Below are 27,058 nucleotides of genomic sequence, written 5' to 3' on the forward strand. Positions count from 1 at the left end.
ACATGCTGGAGGGTGACCATACGGAACTTCTGTGCCTTGATGTACTTGTTCAGTCATCGTAGGTCCAGGATGGGGCGCCATCCTCCTGTCTTCTTTTTTACGAGGAAGTACCTTGAGTAAACTCCGGAGCCCCGAAGCCTCTTTGGGACAAGCTCGATGGCACCCTTCTTGAGCATCGCCCTTACTTCCAACAGTAGTTGAGGGATGTGATTTTCCTTCCTGGCCACGGGTGGAACGCGAGGGCACTTCTTCTGAAACTCAAGGGCGTGCCCTTGGGCCAGGGCGTCCAGCACCCAACGGTCGGTGGAGATGGACTCCCACACGCTGACGAACCTCACCGGCGGGCCTCCCACCGGGGTGCTTCGGCGGGGGCCCGACCCCACGGTCGGTTCAATCTTGTTTGGAGGCTGCCTTGCCCCCTTGACCTCCTTGTCGACGACGACGGGCACCACCTGACTTGCTGCGTCCCCTGTACGCTTCCTGGGACGAAGATCTTGACGCTTGGCGGTAAGAGGAGAAGCCACTGCCGGATCCCTTGGAGGCACCTTGTCTGCCTCCGGAGCTCCAAAAGGACGGCCGTTGCTGTTGGAGCACTCCCAGTGCCCAGGCAGTCTCTGTGTCCGTCTTGATGGCCTGAAGGGACTCATCAACCACTTTCCCAAACAGGTTGTTCCCGTCGAAGGGCATGTCCAAGACCTTGGTTTGTACGTCCTGGCGGAAATCCGTGGCCTTGAGCCATCCTCGTCATCTCAGGCAAATGCCGTTGCCCAACTGACGGAAACCGGTGTCGGCGATGTCCGTTGCCACCGTGATGGCGTGGTCCGAAGCAATCTCCCCCTCCTGTAGGATTTCAAGGGCCTCAGCCCTTTTGGCGTCCGGAAGGAAGTCTAACAGAGGGGCGATTTTGACCCACAACTCCCTGTCGTAGCGGGCTACGATAGCCAGGGCATTGGCCGCCTTGATAGTCGTCGCTGCGGATGAGATTATCCGTCGCCCCATCGTGTCCAACTTCCTGCCCTCGCCGTCCGGTGGGGAAGTTGATGTCGAGGCCGATGCCCCCCAGCTTTCTTCTTTGCCGCCGCCGAGACGACCGAATCCGGGGTAGGTTGTGCCCGAAGACACAACGGGGCAGCGTCGGGGACCCGGTACTTCTTTTCGTACCGGTCCCTCTTTCCCGGCGCCGTGGCAGGGTTCTTGAGGAGGGCGAGCCCCTCATCCCAGATGTCATCAAGAAGTGGTACGGCGAGGACCGTCTTCCTCTTAGCCTCGCGCCGCTGGTAAAGGAACCCTTCTTTCTTCTTTTCTTCTGGGCAGAGCTGAAAAAGCTCGGATGCCCTGGAAATCATGGCATGAAGGGATCCAATCTCGTTGGGCGGGGACGCCAGAGCAGGGGGTGACGGGGGACACGTCCCGTCGTCCCCTCCGTCGCCATCTGTACCTGTCGTAGCTGTGTCTGTATCATCCCCGTTGGGTAGTAGACCGGGGGAAAGGCAGAACAGGCCGCAGAGTTGGGAGAGGTGGCGTAGGATGTGTCCTCCTCCTCTTATGCGGTGGACTCTCCGAAGGTCCTGGCTCCGGTTCCCCCATCAGGTCTGGCTCAGGTACCTCCATCGGGGGAAGGGGTAACCTTGTCCTTATCTCCGAGCATAAGGACTGAATCGCTGACAAAATGGCCACCGAGGTGTCCTACGGCGGCGGAAACGACGGGCACGAGGGCTCTTGAGGAGCCTTGTCGGCGACACCGTCGCCCTCGTCGTCGCCCTCGTCGTCGCCCTCGTCGGGATCCCTCCCGATGGGCTGGGCCTCTTCCACGACTTCGATGAGCTCTTCTTCAGAGGTCGTGTCCGTATCCACGATGGCCATCAGTCCCCTCCCCCACCTTCTCCAACGAGGACTTCGTGGGGGTCTTCTCAATGGGCCTGAAAGACTACTCCCTCCGCGGTGGCAGGGAGACTCTGGGTCCTGAGGGCGCCTCCACTGGTGTAGCCTACACAGGCTGAGCCAGGGCCGCGGCGACATCCTCAATCGAGGTCTTAGCAGGGTGAATTAAGGCCATCGCCACCTTCTGGACGCCTGGGGCCTTCACCTTGGGGGGAGGGTCTGCGCCTCGCTCACCCTCTGCCGGAATCTTCGAGATCGACCGGGGCCTCTCCAGAAGCTTCGCCGGGTTCTCGGACTTCCTCTTACCCGAGCCAGAGCGTTGGCTCGTGGTTGATGGCGCCGGGGAGGATGCGCCCTGCCTGGCAGCCAAGGAGCCCGACCGTTCGGCGCTCCCGGTGCCCGCGGACTCGCGGTGCGTAGCCTTTTGTTGGGCCCCCGTCGCCGGGGCACCCTCACAGGACTTAGAAGACCGCTCAGACTTCTTTTTCTTCTTCTCGCCTGACGGGCTCTTCCCTTCCAGCCAGTTGGCGAGACGGAGGTGGCGATCCCGCTCCGACATGTTCCCACAAAACGCACAGTCCTTCTCCTTGTGCATCTTGTCCCCATGGAGACAGTAGAGGCATAACGAATGCTCGTCCTCCTTGAAAACATTCTGAAGCTGGCATCCAGGGCAGGTCCTGAACGGCTTCCCGGGCGTCGAGCTTCCTTTCTCCTGGGCCATGTCCGGGGTAGGCCTCGGAAACTTCTGGAATCCTCCAAAAGCGTAACTCGACGAAATCTTCACCCTTGAGAGGGGTAGAAAACTCAGAAACGGGTCCCCGTTGATCCGATGTAGAAACGGTGGAGCTTGAGGCTCTATTTAACCGAAAAATGAGAAAAATCTCCTGAAAAAGCGCGAAAACGCAGCAAAAGCTCGAAAGCTACAGCACGAGGACTGCCAACACTTGAACGTGCGGTAAAAATCTGAGGATGGCTGCCGGAGACGGGGCTTAGGGAGACGGCAGTCATTGGCTGGGGGCAGTATGACCCAGAGACCAGTGATTGGTTACTACTAAGAAAGACAGATCAGAAACAAAACTGATACTGATTTTTTTCTATACCGAGGGCCTGACGACGGGGAATATTCATGAGCATGTGAATCCATGCCAGACCCCATGCTGGAGAACCCCTAACACTGGGAGACAACTCCATCTTAGCAGATAATGGGGGGAAGCCCCAGTTGGGGAACCTGCGGTAGGATCGTGTCAGAGTCCCCTGTCCCTGTAGCACCTGAAGCTGCTGGAGAAACATCTCTGGGTGACTGGCCTGAGACAGATACCAACAAAGGACAGTGTGCCATCATGACGCGCAGCAGAGGTGCAGAAATGGAAACTGTAGAGGTTGCAGTGTAACCTTTAGGTGATTGCGCACAGAATCCGGCACACACAGAACCTTGTGGCCCTCAGATGAAGACCCCGGTGACTGAAGTGGGATGGGCCTCAAGATGAATTATGGTACGAGGTGAAATGCCCTCAGGAGAAGGACCCCTGGCACGAGAACTCACAGATACAGAAGTCTGATGATAAGCCCTCAATACGTTCTCAGTGCAAGGAACAAAAATAGCATCCACATTGGCCTCACAGAGGACTGCTGGTAGTGCGGTGTCAAGCGACATCAGACATGTGTCGGGGCCCCTCAACTAGGTGAACCCCCTGGTTGAATTGCTGAATGAAAAATAGGCTCATTTATCTTCTTGTAAGCCACAAAGCTTCTGAAATGATCCAAGGAACTAGCCTTGGAGATCCTTTCCAAGCGCTTCTGTTGGTATGTCAGTGAATTCTGTGAAAGTGTGTCAGAGCATGCAGGTGTCTCTGCGGTAAAGAATCAACAAACACTCTAGACAAAGAGCGTGAGGGGCCACCATGGAGACCAATGTGGGACACCCTGGGCAAACATAAAAGCCTGCTTTACCCAGCATACATCAGAGGTAAGTGTGGAAAAGAAAAATAAGAACAAAAATACAGTGACCAAATGGCAAACTAAAAAAAGAGAAAGCTGCTTCAGGCGTCTGACCCATCCAAAGGTGAGAAAGGGACTGATGGGTACAAAGCATAGGGAGGAGAGCCATGCTAAACGGAGGTTCAGTCTGCTTTATTAGGCAAATTGTTAAAGCAGAAGCGCAAGTTGCTGTACTTGGGCTCCAATCTAGTCGCCACTCAATGAGAAAGGAGGAAAGTGGATGGGACGTAGAAATACATGAATGATGTATCTACCTTCCTACTTTTTGACTTCTAGTTTGAGAATCTGGATACCGTCCAACTCAATTAACTATCCCCCTCTGGAGCTGACCTATGTGCAACTAAAGCAGAGGTCCGGTCTCCACCCCAAGTGACAGAGTGTGCTCCTTCCCCCAGCCACTTGGTGGGTGCCTTTACAATATGCAAGTAACCTTCATCCTGAAGTAAAGGCCCAATAGAGTTGATCGCTAGCAAACCTTCATATCTTTCGCTAATTCTATTTCTCATCTAGAGGGGAGGGGCAGATCTTTAAGACACCGTAGACATCCACATATATGATGCCTACACTGAGTTAACAAGTTCGGTATTATTTCCCTCTACTGCCCGGAAGGAAGGAAGCCAACAGTCCCTAAATGCCCCAAAGCTCTTTGCCGTCCCTGTGCATGTCTTTATCCCAGTCAAAACATTTTCAACTTCCTTACCAAACAATTGATCCCCACTGAAGGACAAACCAACAACCTTTGCCTGAATGACCAAGATAAAATCAGAGAATTCAAGCCAGGCCTTCCTGTGCATGACCTACATGCAGCACAGATTGAACAATGCATGGTCCAACTAAGGCTACTTTGATAATACATCATGTGGCTAATTAACCCTTTCTTCATATGTCCTGAGCTTCTTCCGATTTGATTTCTGTAAGGAAAGACAGAACTCAGCATATTTTCCCAGTGCTCCCAATCGTATCTGTTTAACATCACTGCAGCATTGCCCACTCTGATCATCAGTTTATTTATTTATTTATTTCATTTGATATACACGCCCAGGACCCAGAGGTATCAAAGCGCTAGATTATGTACATAGTAAGGCAAAGGTAGTTACAGTAGAGTCAGGTTTCACAGTAGTTTCATAGAGACTGAAGATGTTTATGAACCTTTATGCCCACACACTACAGTTTCCGGGCTTCTTTATCAAGTAGAGCTAATGCTACCACCATAGGTTAGATAATCACCTTCTAGCAGCCGTGACTGTTGGGAAATATTCTCTTTTTGCTGCTTTCCTCCACCCTTTTTTTCTACTTTGTTTTTAACCCTGTCCAGAATTTTTGTGAGGCAAGTAAATCGTTCTGCTTTACTTCCCTTGCCTGTTTCTTATGGCAAAACTGATTAGTTCCTAAGACTATCCTAAGACTATCAGTACTGAGAAACTAGGTCTCTGTGAATTTTCTGTATTGATACAATTGCACACCTTACAGTGAAGTGCAGGTAGGATTTGTATCCTATTAAACTATTTGTAAAAGTAACAAAAAGACATTTTGTAAATGTGTGCCTAAGAGACAAGCTGGTGACAGCAGTGACATTTATCACTTTAAAACATTTTACTAGTGCACTTTTGCATTTACCACAAATCGCTACTAAAGGTAGCTAGCACCCTAAAATGGCTGTGCCACAAGATTTTTCACTTGTTCTTTCGCCATATTGTTCGTTGGTCCTCTTCCTGCCTTCTCGGGTCAGGAAATGCCATATGTGGAATACCCTTTTCCCGGGGAAAGCTGTCGCTTTTGAAGGCTTTGGGGCGGTTTGGGTGTGTGACCAAAGGAGGGAGCTGGGACTGTCAAGTCCCAATTCACATTCCTAGTACCTGAATGACTGTTGCTTGGCAAATGTTGTGGCCAGTGGCTATCCATGATTAGCTGTCTGTTTGAATGGTGCAGATCTTACCATTGGTGGACATGGGCATGCTCGTAGTCCAAATCTTGGATAACAGGAGGGCTCCTGAAGTTATTTGAGAGGTTATCATTGGAGCCAAGACTTCTATGAAGAAATGCAGCCTGCGAACGACTAGAGAATGACCCCTGAAGCTGGCCAGCATTGACTCCAGTGTTATCCCAGTGAAGTCTTGCTCCTCTGTCAGTGCTTTGAGACCTGGACCAGTGGGAACAACCATTCTCGACCCTTGCTCGTGGATCTGCACCTTCAGATATGTCCTTGGACCTACCTGTGGACTGGTCAACTCTCTCCTGGGCTACCTCGATGCAGCTGTGGCCGTTGCGAGTGCATCCTTAGAACATGGAGGATCTTTCACGTGCTTAACAAGATGCTTGCTCCTGCATTTTCAGTGTTCTTGCTGGGACTGCTCCTTTGTTTGCCCATTGAAGGTGGGCTGTCGCCGCCTGACCGTGGTTGCTCCCATTACAACACTCCTTCGATCCCTGGTGATATCCTAAAGTGGTTTTCCCAGTAGAAGACTTATTTTTTCTGTGTTCTACTGAACATTTTCTGTAACTGATCACTTAGGCACCTCGACCGACAAGCTAAATCCCACATCTGAGAGCGACCTCTCCACCCGTGACCCATGGCCTGTCTACGACGGACAAAGCACAGAAGATTGTGTCCTTAACAGATTCCAGAACACCAGCAATGGTCTCTGGAGAAATCTGACTCAGGGGGTAAGTTGACCTACTTCTTTCTGTGGCCCCATACTCCAGAGGGTTATATAAGCATAAAGCCCTATCCCTAAATTACTCCTTTGGTCGGTGGAGGCCTGGTTAAGGATCCCTTTTTAGGACTATCCTAAGGACTAGGATTGAGTGAATTTACTGACGTGAACTTTGTGCAACTTTTTGTCTCTTCTAAATCATAACCACTGGGATCGCCAATCTCTTCATAAAAATACTTGAGTGCATACTTTGCAATTGGTGAGGTTTGGGCATAAGGCCCCAAACCACCTTAGGGGTGGTCTTTATAAGAGCTTGGGAAGCTGTTCTATGATCATAAAGTCGTCTTTCTATTTCTTATGCATCAGAATACTTGCCTGTGTTTGACTGCTCATTGAATCAAATGCTATTCTGTCTCTACTAAGGGTGAATCTATAGTTCTGTTTTACAGTTTTTGTATTCCAATATTTGACTAAATGTTTTAATTGCTTAGTGTGCGTTTAAAAGGCCTAATAAACGATTGCATATTTTTATGCTTATCTGTCTAACTGGAATTATTGCTGTCCACAAGGCTTTCTGGGGCCTGGGACATACCTACTTGCAACGCTGCCTACCTAAATACTGTCCCTCACAAGCACTCCGCTAATTTATCTCCAAACTTCTGCGAGAGAGCCGGTTCTCCAAGCAGAGACTTTGCGTGAGATCCTTATCTGCAGCAGGTGCCTCCTTCTGGAATAGCCTCCCTGTCAGCCTGCGTCTTGAGTCTGATCTTCTTAAGTTCCTGAAACTCCTCAAGACCTTCCTTTTCTCCTCCTCCTTCGCTGTCTCTCTACCCTGCTAACCAAGCCCTCTGATCTCTCCATCTATCCATCTATCCATCCTCTTCCTTTCAGCTTGCTGACTGGCTGCCTGGCGTGCCTCAGAGTCTCACCGGTCCCAGGCACCCCCACCAGTCCTTTTAGTACTTGCCTCAGGGACCTACTCACACCCACCTTCACTGCACGTAGAATAACCCAAGAGAGTGGTTCTCTCTGCACTTACCCCAGTCTCCGCCGACTGGGTGCACTTGGACCTCCCCCTCCCTGTGACCTTCTATGCACTTGCACGACCCAAATGCAACATGCCTGATGATCGTCTGTCTGTTCTCCCTGGTCTTCTCCCCCTTTATTGCACTTGTAACTGCAGAATCGCCATCAGGCCTATTTGTTGCGCCTCAACTGTTAAATGTATTTTACGCACTTACTCTGCCTAATCAGGAGACAGAATGTAGCATGCAGATCATGAAATATTCTAATTAATAAGCATTGAAATGCTTTGGAAGCACAAACCGACCACAGGTAAATTAACTTCACTGATTAATTTGGAGACAATCAATCAAATTTAAATGATTAATGACCAGGTTTTGGAAATGTGGGCTATAATGGGCACTTACCCAACATATGTACGGTTTTACCATACAGGTTAGAACAAGGGTGGAAACTATTTAAAACACAAGCAGTAATTTGAGGACATGTTAAGTCATCCTAGCTGGGTAAGAATGTTGAACTATGTACCCAATATGGAGAGATGGTTGGACTATATCAAATACAGTCAAACACTATTTCTATGATTTAGTTGAAATATCACAATGGGCTTGAAGAGGGGTTGCATAGCGGTTGTCATTATTATTCTAATTAGAACGTATGGCCACATGGCATAAATAATAGAATGTTGAGGTTATGACAGGGTTGTAGCCCTGGAACCCAAATTAAACTTAATTATATATTTTTATATGTTAATTGAGTGATGAATTGGCCCAATTCCTTCGCTTGATATCAGATAAAGCTATGTGTTACTTTCTGCCTTTTTCCTTCAGATAACTCTCTCTAAAGGCTATGGATTTAGGGCAATTAATTAATTATTAGGATTGATAAAGATACATTGTACATGTAATGTAATGAATCTAACTACATAGACAAAGCTCAAGTGGGCGAAACATTGGCATGTGCCGTCTAATCAGTTACTGTAGGAAATTGACATGTAGGATATGGAAGGATATTTTAGTAATGTTAATTGATGTACTATAAATTGTGAACCACAGTGCATTAGTGTCTGGGTGTTTTCTTTTCTCTTGTTATGATGTTCTTCACCCATGTCAAGTGAGTTTGCCCGGGAAAATAGCTCTCTGACCACAAGCCATCACATATTGGGCCCTTCTCCTCCCAGCGATCGTCCTGGCTAATACCACCCCCAGGGTCAGGATCAGGAAGCGTCTGCCTTTTCCTGGCCACTGGGAGGAGACTTTAGATAGGGTTTTTGTGAGGACTCCACAGGATTCATCATACTGCATAATACAGCATAATTAGTTAGTTTTCCTGTTCTAATTCCTACAGGAGTTCCCAATGTTCGGGAAGGAGCAAGATCATCTGGATGTAATATTAATAAATATAAGCTGGGGGAGTGATGTAGCACTCCCCATTGGCCAACTTTCCGGCCATACAAGCCGATAAGGCTCGCAAATACAATAAAATTATAAAAAAATAAACAAATATAATTGCTACCTATGAACATCTAAAAACAGAATGCTCGGTGAGAACTGCCAGATCCAAAAGAACATGAAAGGGACCATGCTGTAATTATATGTAAGGTGAGATCAATACATCTTGTTTAAAGTTTTTATATGGAAACATGAATGTGTGTGCATTCGTCCATGCACACGGATTCCACATTCCAAACCTGGCCAGTGTACCCCATGCAGAAACCCCATGCATGCTCCTAAACATGACAACAGATAAGTGATGGTCGATGGACACTCAATCATATGCCCCCAATAGCCACAGCCAAATTTCCCAACGGGCTAGAAGTGCGATGTACTTACCCAACAGCGCAGGGGGTTCTTCGAGAGGCCAAAAGAATGAAGTCAATGAGTTTGTTTTCTGCGCTGCGTGTTGAGATCACAACGTGGTAGATCATTTCATCTTGATCGACTTGCTGCAGAAGCTCACATTTGCTGTAAAACACAAATAGTCATGCAAAAGGATAATTTTCAGAAAACATTAGATTGTGTACATTACCAGTATTTGCAAAATTAATAATAAAGAATAAATATTTTCCTGTTGAGTACAATTTATACACACAAACAGTAATGTTCTCGACAAAGGGAACTCTAACTCAGTCAATGTCAGAAGCCTTAGCCTAGAAGAGGAGGAAACCTCTGTAAAATCATGTCACGTCAAACAAATGGGATCTGGAGTTTCTGCAGGCATCTGGTACCACTAACCCCTAATCACTCTTTTTAATAACCTCATTAGAGCATACCGTGTAGATTTTATGAAACGCATTTCCACACAGCCGTAGCTTGTTTTGTCGCCAGAAAAAGTATGATAAATCATGGTCAACAGACAAGAGCGCGAAGAAAATTAAAGGTTTTTGTTTACGTTACTTAGTTATTGATAACATTATGGATCGATTTTGCTTTCAGGATTCAGTGGGCCTCATTACAACTCTGGCGGTACGGCACGGCTGCCACCGAGTTGCATTTTTTCCAGCACCCGCGAATGGGCAAGAACCGGGTCATGCCGAGCTCGAAGGTCCCGGTAATTGCCCATTTACGGGTGCCGGAATCAAGGGCCTCCCCCATCCCCATTCTGCCCCTGAGGGCTGAATGGGGATGGGGACGTCGGATGCACCGGCACACGCAGAGTCGTGCCGGTGCATCCGACGCGCTCTGCTCCCGGGTGCCATTACACCCGCCAGGAAAAACCTGGTGGGTGAAACGGCACCCGCGAGCAGAGCACGTAGTATGGCAGTCCGGGAAATACGGTCCTGGCATGGTTACCGGTACCGTAGTTCACGGACTGCCATGCTCGTAATGTGGCCCACTGTCTCTGAAGCTTGACATCAACCCCCCGTCACCAAGATCAAGATTCATTTAGTAACTAAGGGCCCGATTCTGATTTCACCGGTAAAGGCAGAGAACGAATAAAAGTTGCAGCATTCAAGAACACTTTGGAACCGCCATGTCCTGATGTCATGCACTCCAAAAATGATGTCAAGTAAACAGTATTATAAGATCAAGGCAAGTCCAGATATCATGTTCTACGGCATGGCACCATGTATAGTTACCGACTACCTAGAGCAAGAGAATTCCCGGGTAGGGCTGAGCCGTGCCAGGGGGTCGTGTCAGGAGGTCTGGCCTGGGTCTTGGAGCCAAACGTGAGCTGAGCAGGCATACTGATGACCATGTAAATCCTAAATGGAATATTTTGAAAATCTTAAAATGGAACATTTAAGGTGTGAGAGGATGATGGACAGGAACAGTAAGCCTCCAATTCTTTGGGGTGGGGATTAAAGGAAAACGTATAATGGCATTCTTACTGGTTCACAAATGCCACTTATGAGTGCCCACTAACATCGGCTTAAAGTTTTAGTTGGGTACACTCATTTCTTAAGGTCCCACATTTCCGTACAGCATAACATATTCCTGGTACAAATCAATATGCTCATGTTTTGCTGCGCGACAGTACTCTGAATTTTAAGCAGCATAACAACGCTTACAATGCTCCCAAATCACTGCCCAGATTTACCCCGAACATCAGCAGAGAGAAAAACAGTGATGAAACACCATGCAGAAAAGCGCACAAGTAATGCTTAAGCCCTAGCTTCTTCAAGCACATGCAATCTTGCATTCTTGTATGTTAATTTTCAACAGGCTGCACCCCTTTGTCTCAGGCCAGAACCTTCCATTCTGGTAGGCCAGCGTCTCTGAAGTAAATTATCACACTTTCGCCATGTTGGACAAGGCTAAGGCCGTTTCCTTCCAAAAATGATTCTACATTTTGTGAGGTGCGAGTCATCCAGAATCGTTGAGTAGAGCATGTAAACCTTTGACTGCATCATGGTGGGTAGATGGATTATGGGCAGGTAAAACTACTGTCTTCTGCTGATGTCTCTTGACTTAAAAAACGAAATACTATTTTGCCTCTCCCTGGTGAGAGATTCAAGTGGCTGCCCCTGCAGGGGTGCCCTCACCTCTCAGCCGTCACCCACCCCTAGAAACGGCCCTGTTCTAAGGCATGCAGAGACAGACCTCTCTTGACATTGGACAGTGAAACATGTTACATGCGTGATGAGTGCCGGTAACATTGCGTTACTTGACTGTGGTGGCACTCTCAGTCTATAGTTGTACCCTTTCTCGTCTCAATTTTTTTCAAAACACCCCCTTTCCTTGTTTTTAACATTCATTTTAAACACCCCATAATCTCGAAACACCCCGACGCTTGAAATGTTGTAACCTGCACAAGACAACCCAACATCTGTCTATTACCCTACTTGCCTTCACTCCCATGTCAACTTGGTCACATCGCAGACTAGCAACACAAATAAAATCAGGCTTATGTGGTGCAGGCATTTACTGTGGAGCACAGGCAGAATAAGGGGCTTTGGAATGCTAATGGTCCATTCCCAGTGAGCTGTGACTTGCCAGGGAAAGGGGCTATTTCTCCATTTCACACTTGTGTTTTCCCCAGCCCAGCAATCAAAGATAATACTTAAAAGAAATAAGCACAAAAAACGACCCTTTACCAGGATTTTACAGAGGCAAAGCTCCCTGTTTCACACCTCAGAAAGTACCCTTTTCAGGAATGAAGACGTGTACCACATACCAAATGAAGTGCCACCACCGGGCTTGATGATCAGCCAAAGTTTGTTTGGTGTGTCCTTGGTAGGAAGACACTTAAAGCACAGAGAAAAGCTCTAGTGTAACAATAGCACTATAGGTCGAAGGCTCACTCGGAAACCCATAGTCTCCAAGAAAGACAGGCTCTAATCCTGTTTATGGGATCAGAGAGTGTGCACTTTTCTTGTCACAAGTAGGCCGCACTACAGTTTTTTCTAACGTGCAGTTAGCTTTTCAGCATTTTTTTCAGCAAACCAATCTCCGGGGTAAGGCCTTGTATTAGGCAGACACTGACCACAAACTCAATCTCGAGTCTAGGGCTTGACGCAAGCTGGCTCTATCCTTTTCGGACACCCCGGATGTACGGCAAAGTCAGTAGCGAGGAGCACAACCAGAAATCAGATCCCACAATGACATGCACATAAACGACGTGCTGATATTGCTGTTCTCCAGAAACTACAAAACTTTACCTACTAAGACCGGTGTTGTCAACAAGCTATTGGCAATAGTGCCAGTGCGAACTCTAATACATTTGGGGTCTTACGGAATCCCGCCACCTTAAACAAACTGAAAAAGTCCCAACAAACGCTACCAACAAGGTATTTTTAATCTTTGTATTATGAATATAGGTTGCACCTAATGGCTCTTTGGTCAGTTACCACTAATAGCTGAAATGCAAATCTTTGCAAGGGCAATTTGCTAAGCAACACATAACTTGGTGCTAAGAGTTTGGGAAATCAGGTTACTAATTACCTTGAAGTTTCACTAATATTAAGATTTTACATGATGTCCTGCATCCCTCTAGTCAGCAGATCCCCCAAATACATGTGAATCTATTGTATGCATCGCACAGTCAAACTTACCAATCTCTGTGTGACCATAAGATTCAAAATGGGTACCCAGAGTATCAAAGAATGTTGAGAATTTTAACAATTGATAGCCAACACGCATTATGTGAACTTAATATCTGACATTGGACACTTACTAATCAAAACTTCTGTCTTCTTTTTTCTTTCCTCGCTTCTTTCTTTTCCCTCCCGTCCTTACCTTCACGTTTTACATGCCTTGTTTTACGTTATTTCTTTATCTGAATTGCTATATCAAGCAGAGATATATATTTGGAATGTTTATGTTGTGGATTAATTAAGAATATTGTTTTGTACCCTGAAGAAGATCGAGCAGGTCAAAACACGTGCTGGAATTTTTTCTGGCGCCTTGTATAATTTGTTTATGTTCTTTTTCGACTACTGGCCCCTTTTTTGGCTTCTTGTATAATTTGTTTATGTCCTGTTTGGACTATTGTCTAGTATTGTATGTACTACTGAACGTTGGATTACTGGAACTGCACATATTAAAAGTGACCTATATTGGAAAGCTGATACTGACTGAACTAATATTCTCAATGTACAGCACGTATTTGTGGAACTACTAACTTGATACTCTAACAGCTTGAGGCTGGGGTAGCCTCTCAGTTCCATGTCACTTGCAGCTGTCACCCTTCATTCTTAGTAAAACCACATCAGGTGACAACCAAACAACCATACAATTAGAGTCTCAGCGCACTCCCAACCTAGTTACCCACAGAAGAACAAGTTACTTTCTTACCTGGTAACGTTCTTTCGATGGGATGGTCCGACGACGTATTCCATATCTATGACATGTAATCACCACAGCTGTGCTGCTTCGGAAACTTTTTTCGGCGTCTGCGTCCTGCGTCGATGACGTCGATGCGCCGTCGTCGAGGGCCTCCTCCGACCTCCAACGTCATCCGATGTGATAAGTAGGACGCACGACGCCCGTAGCCTCAGTTGTAGTTTTGTCCCCCAGAACGTGTGACACCAGTCAACTGCCAGTCAGACACAAAGCCTTGCGGAACGTAAGCTGCAATCGCAAAAGAAATTCTGCAGCGGGGAAGGCAGGGCGGGAGCGATATGGAATACGTCGTCGGACCATCCCATCGAAAGAACGTTACCAGGTAAGAAAGTAACTTGTTCTTCGAGGGGATTGGGTCCTCCGACGTATTCCATATCTATGACAGACTCCCAAAGCAGTACCAGAGCAAGGAGGAGGGAAAGAATTTAGAATCAAGATTTAGAATAGCCAATCAAATAGCAGAGCAAAGGACCGCCTTGCCAAAGGCCAGATCCTGTGCTCGGATGGAATCGAGGGAATAGTGACGTACAAATGTATGTACTGAAGCCCAGGTGGCTGCATCACAGATGTTGCGAATAGGAACACCCCTCTGCAGGGCAGTAGACGCAGCCATACCCCTGGTAGAATGGGCCCGCAAGCCAGCAGGTGGGTCCTTACCCGCCAAGCGGTAACACTCCGAGATGGCCAAAATAATCCAGCGAGACAAAGTCTGTTTCGTCACAGCTTGCCCCAAACGCTTTCCAGCGTAACCAATAAAGAGTTGATCGTCCACTCTGACCCGGGACATGCGTGAAACATAAAAGCTTAAAGCTCTCCTAGGATCAAGCCTATGGAGCCTCTCCTCTTCCTTACCAGGATGCGGAGGAGGATAGAATGCCGGAAGAACAACCTTCTGGGCCAAATGAAATTCCGTCACTACCTTCGGAAGAAAAGAAGGACAAACTCTAAGGACAACCCTGTCCTTGTGAAATACAGTGAAGGGAGGCTTAACTGAAAGTGCCTGTAACTCACTCACTCTGCGAGCGGAAGTAACCGCAACTAAAAACACAGTTTTCAGAGTTAACAGCCTCAAAGGGCAAGAATGCAAAGGCTCAAACGGCGCACCCATAAGAAACTTAAGAACGAGGTTTAAATCCCAACCGGCACCAGGAAAGGTGACAGAGGGAACACATTAGTGAGCCCTTTCAGAAACTGTGAAATCAAAGGGATTTTAAAGTAAGAACACTTTTCAGACGAGCGCTTAAAGATGGACAGCGCCGCCAGATAACCTTTAACGGTACCCACTTGCAAGCCCCTGTGGGCCAAAGAAAGCAAAAAGGACAGAACCATGGGGACGTCACATGCAAAAGGATCCACATTCTGAACTCTGCACCAGTCGCAGAACTTACGCCAACGGCAACGGTACAGAGACTTTGTTGCTGGCCTTCGGGCCGAAAGCAACACCTCCATCACGTCCTTAGGGAGGTCCCAATCCTTATACCTCAACCTTTCAGAAGCCAAGCGTGAAGGTTGAGGGATCTGACCTCTGGATGGAGAACCAGACCCCCTTCCCGTGAGAGCAGATCGTCTTGGTAGGGAAGACGACGTGGAGGGCAGATGGATAAGTCGAGAAGGTCCGGGTACCACGTCCTCCGAGCCCACGCCGGGGCAATGAGGATCATCCGGGAACCGAACTTCCGTAACCTCTGCAGCATTTGCGGGATGACGGGGACTGGAGGAAACGCGTACAGCAGCGGGAATGACCACTCCACCACGAACGCGTCTCCTAAGGCTCCTTTTGGAGGAAATTCCCACGAGCAAAACCTTTCGCACTTCCGGTTGACACTGGAGGCGAAGAGATCCACTTGAGGGGTCCCCCAAAGGGCGAAGATCTCCAGGAGAATCTCCTGAGCCACCTCCCACTCGTGAGAGATTGCGCTCTGCCTGCTCAGGGAGTCCGCCGTCACGTTCTCGACTCCGGCCAGATGAACTGCCGAGATCGAAACTTCCTGCTGGATGGCCCAGAACTCGAGCTGCATCGCCTCCCTGCACAGAGGAAGTGACCCTGCCCCCCTTTTTTGTTGAGGTAGTGCATGGCCACTGTATTGTCCGTCAGGATCAGGACACTCTTTCCTCGCACAGTCGGCAGAAAAGCCTTCAGGGCTAGCCTGATGGCCCTCAGCTCCAAAAGATTGATATGGAGTCTGGACTCCGACGGAGACCAACGACCGCTGACTGTCAGCCCGTTGGCATGAGCTCCCCATCCCGTGAGGGATGCATCCGTCACGATCGTCACCTCCGGCCAGGGAAGCCAAAATGGAGCCCCCCTCATCAAGTTGCCTTCGACGGCCCACCACAGAAGATCCCGGGCGACCGAGGGCGGCACCTGAACCGGGTCTGACATCCTGCCGGAGGACTGAGACCATTGCGCCTTGAGTGCCCACTGCAAAGATCTCATCCGCAGGCGAGCCTCTGGCACCAGAAGAATGCAGGATGCCATGAGGCCGAGCAACCTCAAGAACTCGAACGCAGGGAGCGTCTGGGCATGCTGAAACTTGTGCACCATCTGCTGAATGTGAAGAGCCCTCACCTGGGGAGGAAAACACTGCCCCAGGGAAGTGTCGAGCACTGCTCCGATGTACTGGAGCCGCTGTGTTGGCGTCAAATGGGACTTCTTTAAATTGAGGGAGAAGCCCAGCCTGTGAAGGGAGCGGCAGGTGATGGACAGATGATCCAGGACTTGCTCGGGAGAGCGCCCCCTGATCAACCAATCGTCCAGGTAGGGGTAGACGTGAATCCCCCCTTGCCTGAGATGCGCTGCCACCACCACCATGAGCTTGGTGAAAACCCTCGGGGCGGAGGTCAATCCGAACGGCAGGACCCGAAACTGAAAGTGCGAGTCGCCAACCGCGAACCTCAGGTACTTCTTGTGCTTGGGATGGATCGGCACATGGAAGTAAGCATCCTTGAGGTCGAGTGACACCAACCAGTCCTGAAGCTGAAGGGCCTGGAGGACTTGAGAGAGAGTAACCATCTTGAACTTGTCCTTCCTGAGGAGTTTGTTCAAACCGCGCAAGTCCATAATGGGTCTCAATCCCCCGTCTTTCTTCGAAATCAAAAAAAAAGGGGAATACCATCCCTTGTTCCTCTCCGCTACAGGCACCAGTTCTATGGCGCCTTTCTCCAGCAGGGCTTGAATTTCCTGCGCAAGGAGCGGATCCGGACTCTGCAAAGAGAGGTTCCCCGGTGGATTGTCGCGAGGCCTGTGCCGAAAGGGAAGACAGTAGCCGTGGGTTATGATCTCCAGAACCCACACATCTGAAGTAATGGCTTGCCACTCTACAAGATGCTGCGCCAGCCTTCCCCCAACCGGCGAACCATGGGACATGGCCTCACGACTGAGTGGGAGCGGCTGCGGCGTTACCTGAGGGCAAAGAGGCAACTGCCCGAGCGGCCTTGGCACCACGGGTACCCTGTCGTCCACCTCTGGTACCCCTGCGGTGGCCTCTTTGACTGCCAGCTCCTCTCGCTTTACTGAAGGATGAGTAATAGCGAAAGGAACCACCCCTCCACTGCTGTCCCCTAGGACGAAAAGGCAGAGGTTGGCGAACTGCAGCGCCCAACGACTTCGCTGCAGCTTTTGAGGTCTGCAACCTCTCAAGGCTCTCGTCAGCCTTGCTGCCAAAAAGGTGTTCACCGTCAAAGGGCATGTTGAGGAGCCGGGACTGCACATCAGGAGCAAATCCCGACTTCCGCAACCACGCAAACCTGCGTATCATGGTGCTCGCCGCCATGGACCTACTGACGCATTCAGCTAAATCCAAACCCGACTGAACGGATTCACACATGGCATCCTTACCATCCTGGACCATAGCAAGGAAACCATCCCGTTCGTCCCCTTCGGGAATATGTTCAGCCGCCAACGCAACACAGTTCCAAAGAGTGTGTGTGAAACGAGACAAGGCACAAATGGAGTTGGCTGCCTGAAGCGCCATACCACCAGAAGAAAACACTTTCTTCGCCCAGCCATCAAAACGTTTGTCGTCCCTATCAGGAGGGATGGTAGGGTACGACGCCTGCTTTGCCGGGGCCGTGGCCGCCTGCACCACCAAACTCTCCGGAGTGGGGTGCCTGGTCAAGTAGCAGGGGTCGCTACTGGCTGGACGGTATTTTCGCGACAAGGATCTGCCCACCGCCGGGAGACTCTCAGGAGCAGTCCAAGCCGCCGCCACCCTTCTCTGTAAAGCCATATGGAACGGCAGTACCGGGTCAGTTGGGGGACCAACATCAAGGATGTCCGTCAGATCATCCTGCACAAACTCCCCTGGGGGAGCAGACCATCCCAAGTACTCAGAAACCCTAGCCATAAGGCGCCGGTACGAGGAATCGGCATGAGAGCCAGGCTCAGGCCTACAAAACTCCACCTCCGGAGAGGTGTCCAGTCCACTGGCATCATGCAGTGACTGTCTCAATTCGTCAAACTGACTATGGCCCGAGACAATTTCATCTGGAACCTGACTAGGAACCAGGCCATCAGAATCCTCATCCGCCTCTGAAATATAGTCTAGGTGGTGAAAAGAAGGCACCCGAGAGTGCTTGCTCTTAACCAGAGCCTTCCTAGGGGGTTCTCCCGTGCCACGGGGTACCTCCGACACGAAAGGCGTCGATGGCGTCGAGCGAATCGGCGCCGGCGTCGAGAGAACCGGCATCGGCGCCGAGAGGATCGGCGCCGAGTAAATCGGCGTCGACGTCAGACGCAGCGCCTCCAGCATCGGCGGCGTCGACACAGCCCTCGAGACCGGAGCCCCGAGCGCGTCCCTCGACGACCCGAGCGTCGACGGCCTCGACGACGTCCTCGAAGCCGGTGCCTCGAGAAAGCCTGTCGACGCCCTCGACGCCTCAGACGTCGATGTCTTCCTCGAAGACTTCACAGGTGCACAGGGTCTCGAACGCGTCGAGGACCGGGACCTGGAACGGGTACGGCGAGAACGAGTCTCCTTGTCCGAACGGGACCTCTCCCGTGACTCGTGCCGACCACTCATGCGAGCGGTGTCTCTCGACCTCACACGACCGACCCCACTCGGGGGCGCGGACGGCATAGTACCCTGCGACTCAAGAATCGCCAGCATTTTCTTCCCGAAGGAAGCCCATTCCTCCGGCGTCGCACGGCTGGTGGGGTAAGCGACGTGCCGGGCAGAGTCCTCCGAGGAGGACCTGGAAGACGAACGGTGTCGGCGCTTCCGAGAACGCCTCGAAGAGGCTGAGAAGTGGCGAGACCGACTCCTAGAAGGAGACCCATGAGACTTCCGACGATGACGCGGAGAGTCACCCCCCGAATCATCCGTCGAAAGCCCCGCAGACTTCGACTTCCTGGGCTTGGACACCCGACCTACCGACAACTTCTTCTTACGTTCGCGTAAGGCTTTGGACGTGAGCGACTGGCAGTCGATACAGTCATCCGTGTCGTGGGCCTCCCCGAGGCACCAGAGGCAGGCGTCGTGCGAGTCCGTCACCGACATCTTGGACCCACACTCCCCGCACTTCTTGAAACCCGGGCGCGGGGTCGAAGACGAAGTAGAAGACATCTGCACACGAAGGATTTGCACAAAACGAACAGGTTCGAAGAACCGAGAAGAACAGAACTCCAAAGAGTTGAGGCGTGAACCGAGAATCACGAAGCAACACGTTCGCGGAAAAAACGAAACTGAGGCTACGGGCGTCGTGCATCCTACTTATCACATCGGATGACGTCGGAGGAGGCCCTCGATGACGGCGCATCGACGTCATCGACGCAGGACGCAGACGCCGAAAAAAGTTTCCGAAGCAGCGCAGCTGTGTTGATTACATGTCATAGATATGGAATACGTCAGAGGACCCAATCCCCTCGAATGTATATATGCTTATAAACATGGTAATGGATGCAGGAAAGAAGCATCTGAACACTGGATATGTTGATGCTGTTGTTGGGGCACATGCATAGTAAGTGGTAAGCTTAAAGAAATGTTTTTTTCACAGATGTGTTTCAACAGCCTTCCAATTATTGTGCATAAAAGTTCAAATGAGTTCTGGAAAAAGCCCCAAAATTGAAGTGACTGCTGGAGAAGTTGTTTCCGCCTGCCATATTAAAACTTGTTGTGTGTCTGAAATGCTGGGTGGGTGTGGGCTCATTCTACCATATGTTATGGGAGTGCCCCAAAGACAAGCTCATTTGGGATCTAGTTAGAGACAGGCTGTCTGGGACAGTCAGCGAACAAACACTGTAGTGACCCAGTTGATGCTCTTACATGTATGGGGGACTCGGGATTCAGAATTAAGGAAAGTAAACTCATCAGGGCCACTGTGATGATGGGCAAGAATGTGTTGGCAATGGAGTGGGGTACTTTTACACCACCACAAATCCACAGATGGTTGGAGGGCATTGATTACTGCGCTGAGTTAGAAAAAGGGTGTATAGTGACAGGGGATGTCCTCTAAAAGTTCAAAAAAGTATGGGCCTGATGGATGGGGGTGGGGTAAACGCAGCAGTTCGAGGGTTACCCACCGGATGGGGTAGGAGGATAGTGGGTCTGTTGTGGAGCTGCAGTCGGACAATAAGGGGGGAGGGGTGGTATTGGGAGATGGGCAGGGGTGGATTCATGTGTACTGTGACAAATCCTTGGATGCCGTCACTTCTCCCAGAGGGGGAGGCCCTTCCCATGAGGCCAGAGAGGTAAGGCCACTACCCGACAGTCCCCTTGTGGGTGGTACTCAGCAGGAGGATCTCATGTGGAGAGATACTCCTCTAGGGACAAGGATGATCATCTAACAGATTTGTGTTATAATTACCCTCACCCAACATCCTACACACCACCTCACTTTGTAAACCCCAGTCACATACCAAACCAACCCATGTACCTATGTAGGTCCATAGACTTGACTTACACTGAGATGAGGAAGAACATGGACTACCCAATGGAGAATGATAGAAGAACTGAGGTGAAGAGGAGCTGCATCGTACATTCCGAGATCACTCAGCTTTGCGTCGATTTTCAAGAGGAGTCCTCTCCTCCTCTCTGAAGAGATCATGCAATTTGCATTGCCCAGCAGACACACTGCCCTGTTGGGCCCGAATGGAGTATACAAGTCTGCTTCCCCCACTCATCTTTTGAGCCAGCGTCGGTCTCTCCCATATTTTCTTCCCCTGGGGTGGGGGCCAGGATGCATGGCACTGCTGCCCTTTGTAGAAAAGTGTCTTTAGCTTAACAGAGGTGTCAGCTGCCGCTGGGGTCTGTAGCTCTACCGCATACTTGCGACCCAGGGGAGTCGAGGAGGATTTCCTCTTCTGGGTCTTGTTACTCCCCTGAAGACTCATTAGCATCAGCCTTTGTGTACGTGCTCCCTTTCCTTTTTGTGGTGCCTTTCTGTTTCTGGCCCAGGACAGATTCCAGCGTGGCTAGTCTCTCCTGAACAGGCCTCACTCCTTCAGCCACTGCCTCCACCAACGGGTTTCCAAGCACCTCTTTGAAGCTTGGTGCTAGGTCTCTCTGCACTTGCTCCTAATCACTCCACTCATAATCAGACATGGTTGCTGTGTAAGGGTCTTTTAGGGTGCTGTGTGCAAATGCCTGAACTGCGCAGGCTGAATTGCACATCCACAATTTAACTCAGTTGGTTTTAATATTGTTGCGTTTCTTTTTTTTTCTTCTCAGTGGCTATTTCTGCACCTTCAGTAATGCCTGCACTCCCAGCAGCAGTACTATTCCCCCTTTTTCTTTATTTGTGATTGTTGGAGCAGTGTGCTGTCTCATTTCCTGCCAAAATCCCAATTGGCTGCTTCATCCCCAAAGGAGAGGGCAGCTGTACTCCTGCATCTCTGCCCTGCAGAACCGAGTGGGACCCTGATCATGCTTAACATGAAGCACGGGACCCGCTCGGTCTGATGCAGGAACTATTAACCGCCAGCAGGATGTCATGTTGCGCGCCTACAACGTTGCTCACAGTCTCAAATGTGACACATTCCATACTAATCAATCTATCTAGCCCATTATAAAGTACTTTATGCCCTCTAGATTAAATATATGTACTTATCCTGCTGAAGAGCAGGAAAAGAAGAGGTGGAGCAAAGGACAGGAGGTGGCTAGAAGGGTTCCATGTAATAATGTCCCCTCAAAAATATCGCCGAAAAATTGCCGTTTTTTGTGGGGACATTATTGCATGGAACATGCAGGGGACACCCCGGCAATCCCCAAACCCTTTTTCTTTTGCTGCCCCTATCCCTATATATATGGTCACCCATATATTATCGCCACAACCTTTTCCCGGCGACCATATATATGGGGATAATATTACCTGATACCGCTAGAAGCTGAGGACAGGAAATGTGATGTACTACAGAAAGGAGTGTGAAGAAATGGAAATGTTGTTTAACAGGAAATGAGAAAGTTGATGTTCGTTTCAGTTTTTTTGTTGAAACTGCTGAATAGAATTAAAGAAGTTGAAGCATAATGCTCGCCTCCCGTCTTAACATAAAATAGCAGACCTAAAAATGTGTAGGCTTTAATAGTGGTTGTGATCTGAACATGGGCTAATGTAATATTTGTGTGCATCGATAAACTATGGAAGAATGGCTAGCTATAGTACTCTATTTGTTAGCATACACCAGCCCCAAGACCAAAGGAATTACAGGAACAGCATATATTATCTAATTTCACACCCAAGGGTATCTATTAGTGTCACACTGATCTCCTAGATTGGTAGTTCTAGATGACTTGCTCAAAATGTTTATTTTGTCTTGTTGCATAAAAGTTCCTAAAAGATAGCCCTTCATTTTCAGCTCTCTCATACAACAGGCTATAGTATTTTCAGAGGTAATGCAGCCCCATGGCAGTTCTATCATTGGTGTTGTGGAAGGGTACCAGCTAGGTGGGATTATTGATGAGGAAGGTTGTCGCCATGGAGCTAAACTGTGTAGGCAGTATTCCAGACAGGCTCCTGATGCAAGTACTTTGAGTTACAATGAGAATAAGTGGGCCATTTTATCTTGGAACATTGCTGGTGTGTGCTCCAAAGTAAATGACCCTCACTGGCGTGCCTTTATTTCCCAGTATGATATTTTACTAATTCAGGAAACCTGGTCTCTGCTTGGGGAGGATGTGTTACATTGTTTTAATCTGCTAATAGGGTCTTCAAGCAACATTCAAATTCAAAAATGTAATCCCATTTGGTCTTGAATGGGTTTATTTTCAATGTCTATAATAATTTTTCTGCTGGAGCTTGGGGTATTAATAACCCTATGCCTCTCTCAGTAGTTGAAAGAAAATGTTGTGAAAGGCCTGTTAGTAGTCGCAGAGTTTATATATTGGGAAACTAATATTACTTCCATTTCCCATATATTACAGTATTATCCTACACGCTTATGGATGAATATTGGGGAAAATAATAAAACCCACTTGAACAAATCGATTGTATTTGACATTTTACAAATTGAGAACATGCAGAATATCCCATGTATTAGCTATGCCACGAAATCGTTAGAATCCTTGGTTTTAGGTCATTGTTATTGTAACCCAACCTTAATAAACTGGTAATCTACTTCATTAATCAAGCAGGCTGTGAAAAATGCTAATGGATATTGTTGTGTATCTCCTGAAATATGAAAATCTAGTGTTAGAGCTTTCCTACCACATATGAGGTATTCATCGTCCTACAAAACAAATAATTTGTCATTCGTATTGAATAGTCTTTATTCAAAATAAACTACTGTTAGGAATGATTCTGGGCCTCATTAGCAGTTTGGCGGTAATTCCACTGAATAACTGCCAAACTCTATTACAACGGGATTACAAGTGGTGGAAACACCCAATTTTTGGAGTCCACAGGGAATTTTGGCGGTTTTGTTGTCACCGGCAGAATAACCGCACAGTAAATCTGCCGATTTCTTTTAGGTAAAGTGGAGGATTTGCCTCCAGCAACAAGACAGCAGTAATCCGTCAAAAAATGTAAATTTGGTAGTGCGGGAAAAACAACAGTAAGTCTTGTAATGAGGCCCTCTCTCCACACAAGTCTGTTGCTAGATGGATGTGGTGGCCAATGGTTATCCTGGATTGCACAACTCCTGACTGTTCGAATGGTTCAGATCCTTACGACTGGTGGCATTGGGCTTGCCCTCAGCCTGAATCTTGGATGAAAAGGGGCACACTCCTGCAACTGTTCTTCAGATCACCATTGGAGCCATGACTTCTATAAAAACTAGCAGCTCACTGACTTCCTGAGGATAACCCGTGCAGCTGACCAGCATCGACTCCAGTGGTTTACCCAGTGAAGCCCTGCTCCTCTGCCTGGTCCAGGAGGCACTCATTGTCGCTTCGACCCCTGGACTGGTGGGAACAACCAGTGTCAACCCCTGCTCGAGGATCTGTGCCTTCGGAAGTGTCCCTGGGCCAACCGGTGGACTGACTAGCTCTCTCCTGGGCTACCTCACTGCAGCTGTTGTTCCCAGGCAGAGCCTTGGTACTTTGCAGATATTCAGCTTATGTTACAAGTTGCCTGCTCTGGATGTTCAGTCATTTTGCTTCAAGGGAAGCTGTGCCGCAACTGCTGTGTTTGCTGCTGTACGATCGCCGGTCCCCACCAGACCTTGGTGACCTTCGATGGAACACTCCTTCAATCCCATGATGTGTCCCGAGTGGGTCTGTACTGCATATGTCGTCATCTTTCTTCGTTTTGCTTCTCATTCTTGAAGCTGACTGCAACCGTTTGCTCAACAGATTCCCAGCCCTAAAAGTGACCTCAGCACCCGCAACACCTGGCCCTTCCTCACGCAGAAGATTGTGTCCCTAACAGATTCAGGAAGGCCTGCAGTGGTATCTGAAAAAATCAGAGTCAGAGGCGTGAGTTAACATACCTGTTTCTGACCACCCCGTTTTTCATTGGGTAACACTGGGCACACTGACCCGGGCTAAGGATCCTTTCCTAGGCTTACTACAGACTTGCCATGGTCTTATAAAGAAATGCAAATCCTTGGCAAAGTGTTGCCAATCCTGAATTAAGTAAGGCTGCATGTAGTGTAACAAATGAAGATACATCTCCTAGTCTTTCTTCGGAAAGCTAAGGTTATCAAACAATTGCACATTTCCCTCCCAGAGACATGGAAAAACAGAGCCCTTTAGCATCCGAAGAGGCTCAGTAGACTGGCTTCAAAGATTCCGGTTCAGCAATGTGATGCCAAAAACATTGACCCAATGTCCATGTTGTCTATCCCGCACAGCAAAGTACATTTTTCTCAAGTGGTATAGGATCACATTTGGATATTAAAGTAATTTTGCCTGACTAGGTCCCACATAAAGAATGGCTTCATAAACGACACACAGAGGTCTTTAAAAGCCTTAAATTCTGTTGGCTCAATAGAGTAGATTGACATTTGGAACTATCACAAAGACGTAGGGAAAACGCCACAAGACGTGAATGAGTTGTAAATAACAGGTCTTCATTTGGGGTTTACAGTGAAGGGTAATGGGCCTGAATAACGAAGTCAGTTCAATATAGCTTTGGTACACTTGGCAAGTTCGTTTAAGGTTCCTGGAACTCTGCAAAACCTTTCCTTCAGCAACAGGGTTCCTCAGGATGCATACAGTCCATCCATGCAGCTTTCATACAGCAAAGCGTCAAATGGTCAAAAGGCAATTTGTTCTCCATGATATTTTGGGCATTCTTGCTGTGGTCTTTGGTTCTCTGTAAGCCATCAGAGTCTCTTGAAGACTGGGAAGGTCACAAGGGTTTTGACATGCAAGATGGGGACCTTGCTCAACCTTCCTGCCCTGAGGTTCAGAGACTCTCAAGTCCAACTCACTCATGCCTTAAGCTTCATCACTGAGCCTCGCCGCTAGCTCTCAAGCTGGCTGTTGTCTACCCTCCCCAATTTTCTGTCGCATGCTCATTCCTCCTCCCTTCACTTCTCGACTTCCCACTAACCCCTAGAAGTAACATTCCTGTTCCTACTACATAGCAGTAATTCAATCTCCGATACTAGCCGCCCCACACACAATTTATTGTTTTCCATTTTTCTATGAAGGTATGTAAAACAAAAATAAGGAAAATGGTGTGCGTTTATTATGATGCACTGTGTTGGCTTGTACAGATCATTTCTGCCCAATTGGTGTACTGCACCTGTATTTTTTCTTGATTGCAAACCAAACCTAAGCCCCATATGTTTGGGTTTTACTGTCAGATTCTGGGGGACCTCAGCCCTTCGGGATTGGGTGTCCTCACTTCAGTTTCCTTTTGGACTAGAGTGCACAAATACTTGTCGGCAGCCTTTGCAAGCTCCATAGGATAAAGGATCACCTTGTCCACTAAGTGCTGTACATCAATCTGCATCACACAGTTTAGGCATATGCTCTGTAGCAACCAGTTGGGACATGACTTCAAATGTGACTCATTACCAATGACTCATCCACTCAGTTCATTTAAAGGCAAGCGTGAAAATGCTTCACATGCAGTTCTCTGAAACTCCTCAGATAGTGTTCAAGGGTCCTACAAATGTTCCAAAGGATGGCATCACTCATTCTGGCCAAGCCACAGGGGTAAGTTGAATTATGGCATCTGGAGTACACAACTCAACCAGCTTGGCCCCCACAACTATCAATTCATACCTTGAAGTTAGAAGGTCCACTCTATTCCCAGGAACCCATAAAAACTATCCTATCCCCAGTCTTGTAGGATTTGACAAGACCCTTGACTATCTGGAGCCTTGGCTGCCCCAGCTCGTTGGTTCTCAACACTACCTCTCTCCATGGGTAACACTAACTGCACGCCTCTGGACCTTCAACCTGAATAGCCCGTGGGCCTTTCATGTCCCTAGTAAGGTCTAAATATAACTATGTTCCCTAGCTCATCTGCAGTGAGATTCAGGATTGAGACAAGAATTCTACCCATTATCTGGGAAGAGTGGAGGGAATGGGGGACGGCCTTGCTACCCCCATCATTTCCTACCTCTACCTTTAGTATGGGTGCCTCTTTATACGGATCAGATTCCCAGGATGCTCATGCCCTTCCTCTGCCAGTCTTGCTTTCTCAAAAGCGTGCAGGCTCATAAACAGCTCCAACAGAGTGACCCATCTGCCATTATGGAGCTCAATTTCCGTGCATATTCCCTAGAGCGAGGAGAATTTCACTTTAGGCAGACAGGAGAGCTGCCATTATAAATCCCCCACATTAATCATCCCCTGATGTACAGGCTCCAAGAATGTATTTAGGCTTCAG

At 48.6% G+C, this 27,058-nt stretch overlaps 1 protein-coding gene across 3 annotated transcripts in view; it reads right to left on the minus strand.

The window, feature by feature from the left end:
• The window catches only part of ACOT11 (acyl-CoA thioesterase 11), a 1,040,268-nt gene that overhangs the window by 71,518 nt on the left and 941,692 nt on the right, over positions 1 to 27,058 (minus strand). For all 3 annotated transcript variants that reach the window (XM_069642127.1, XM_069642125.1, XM_069642126.1), the window contains one exon: positions 9,389 to 9,520. In XM_069642127.1, the coding sequence (XP_069498228.1) occupies positions 9,389 to 9,520 (132 nt within the window). The remainder of the gene's footprint in view (positions 1 to 9,388; positions 9,521 to 27,058) is intronic.

This window comes from Ambystoma mexicanum, chromosome 1q, assembly GCF_040938575.1.
Source record: "Ambystoma mexicanum isolate Mex_15411 chromosome 1q, UKY_AmexF1_1, whole genome shotgun sequence".
NCBI lineage: Eukaryota > Metazoa > Chordata > Amphibia > Caudata > Ambystomatidae > Ambystoma > Ambystoma mexicanum.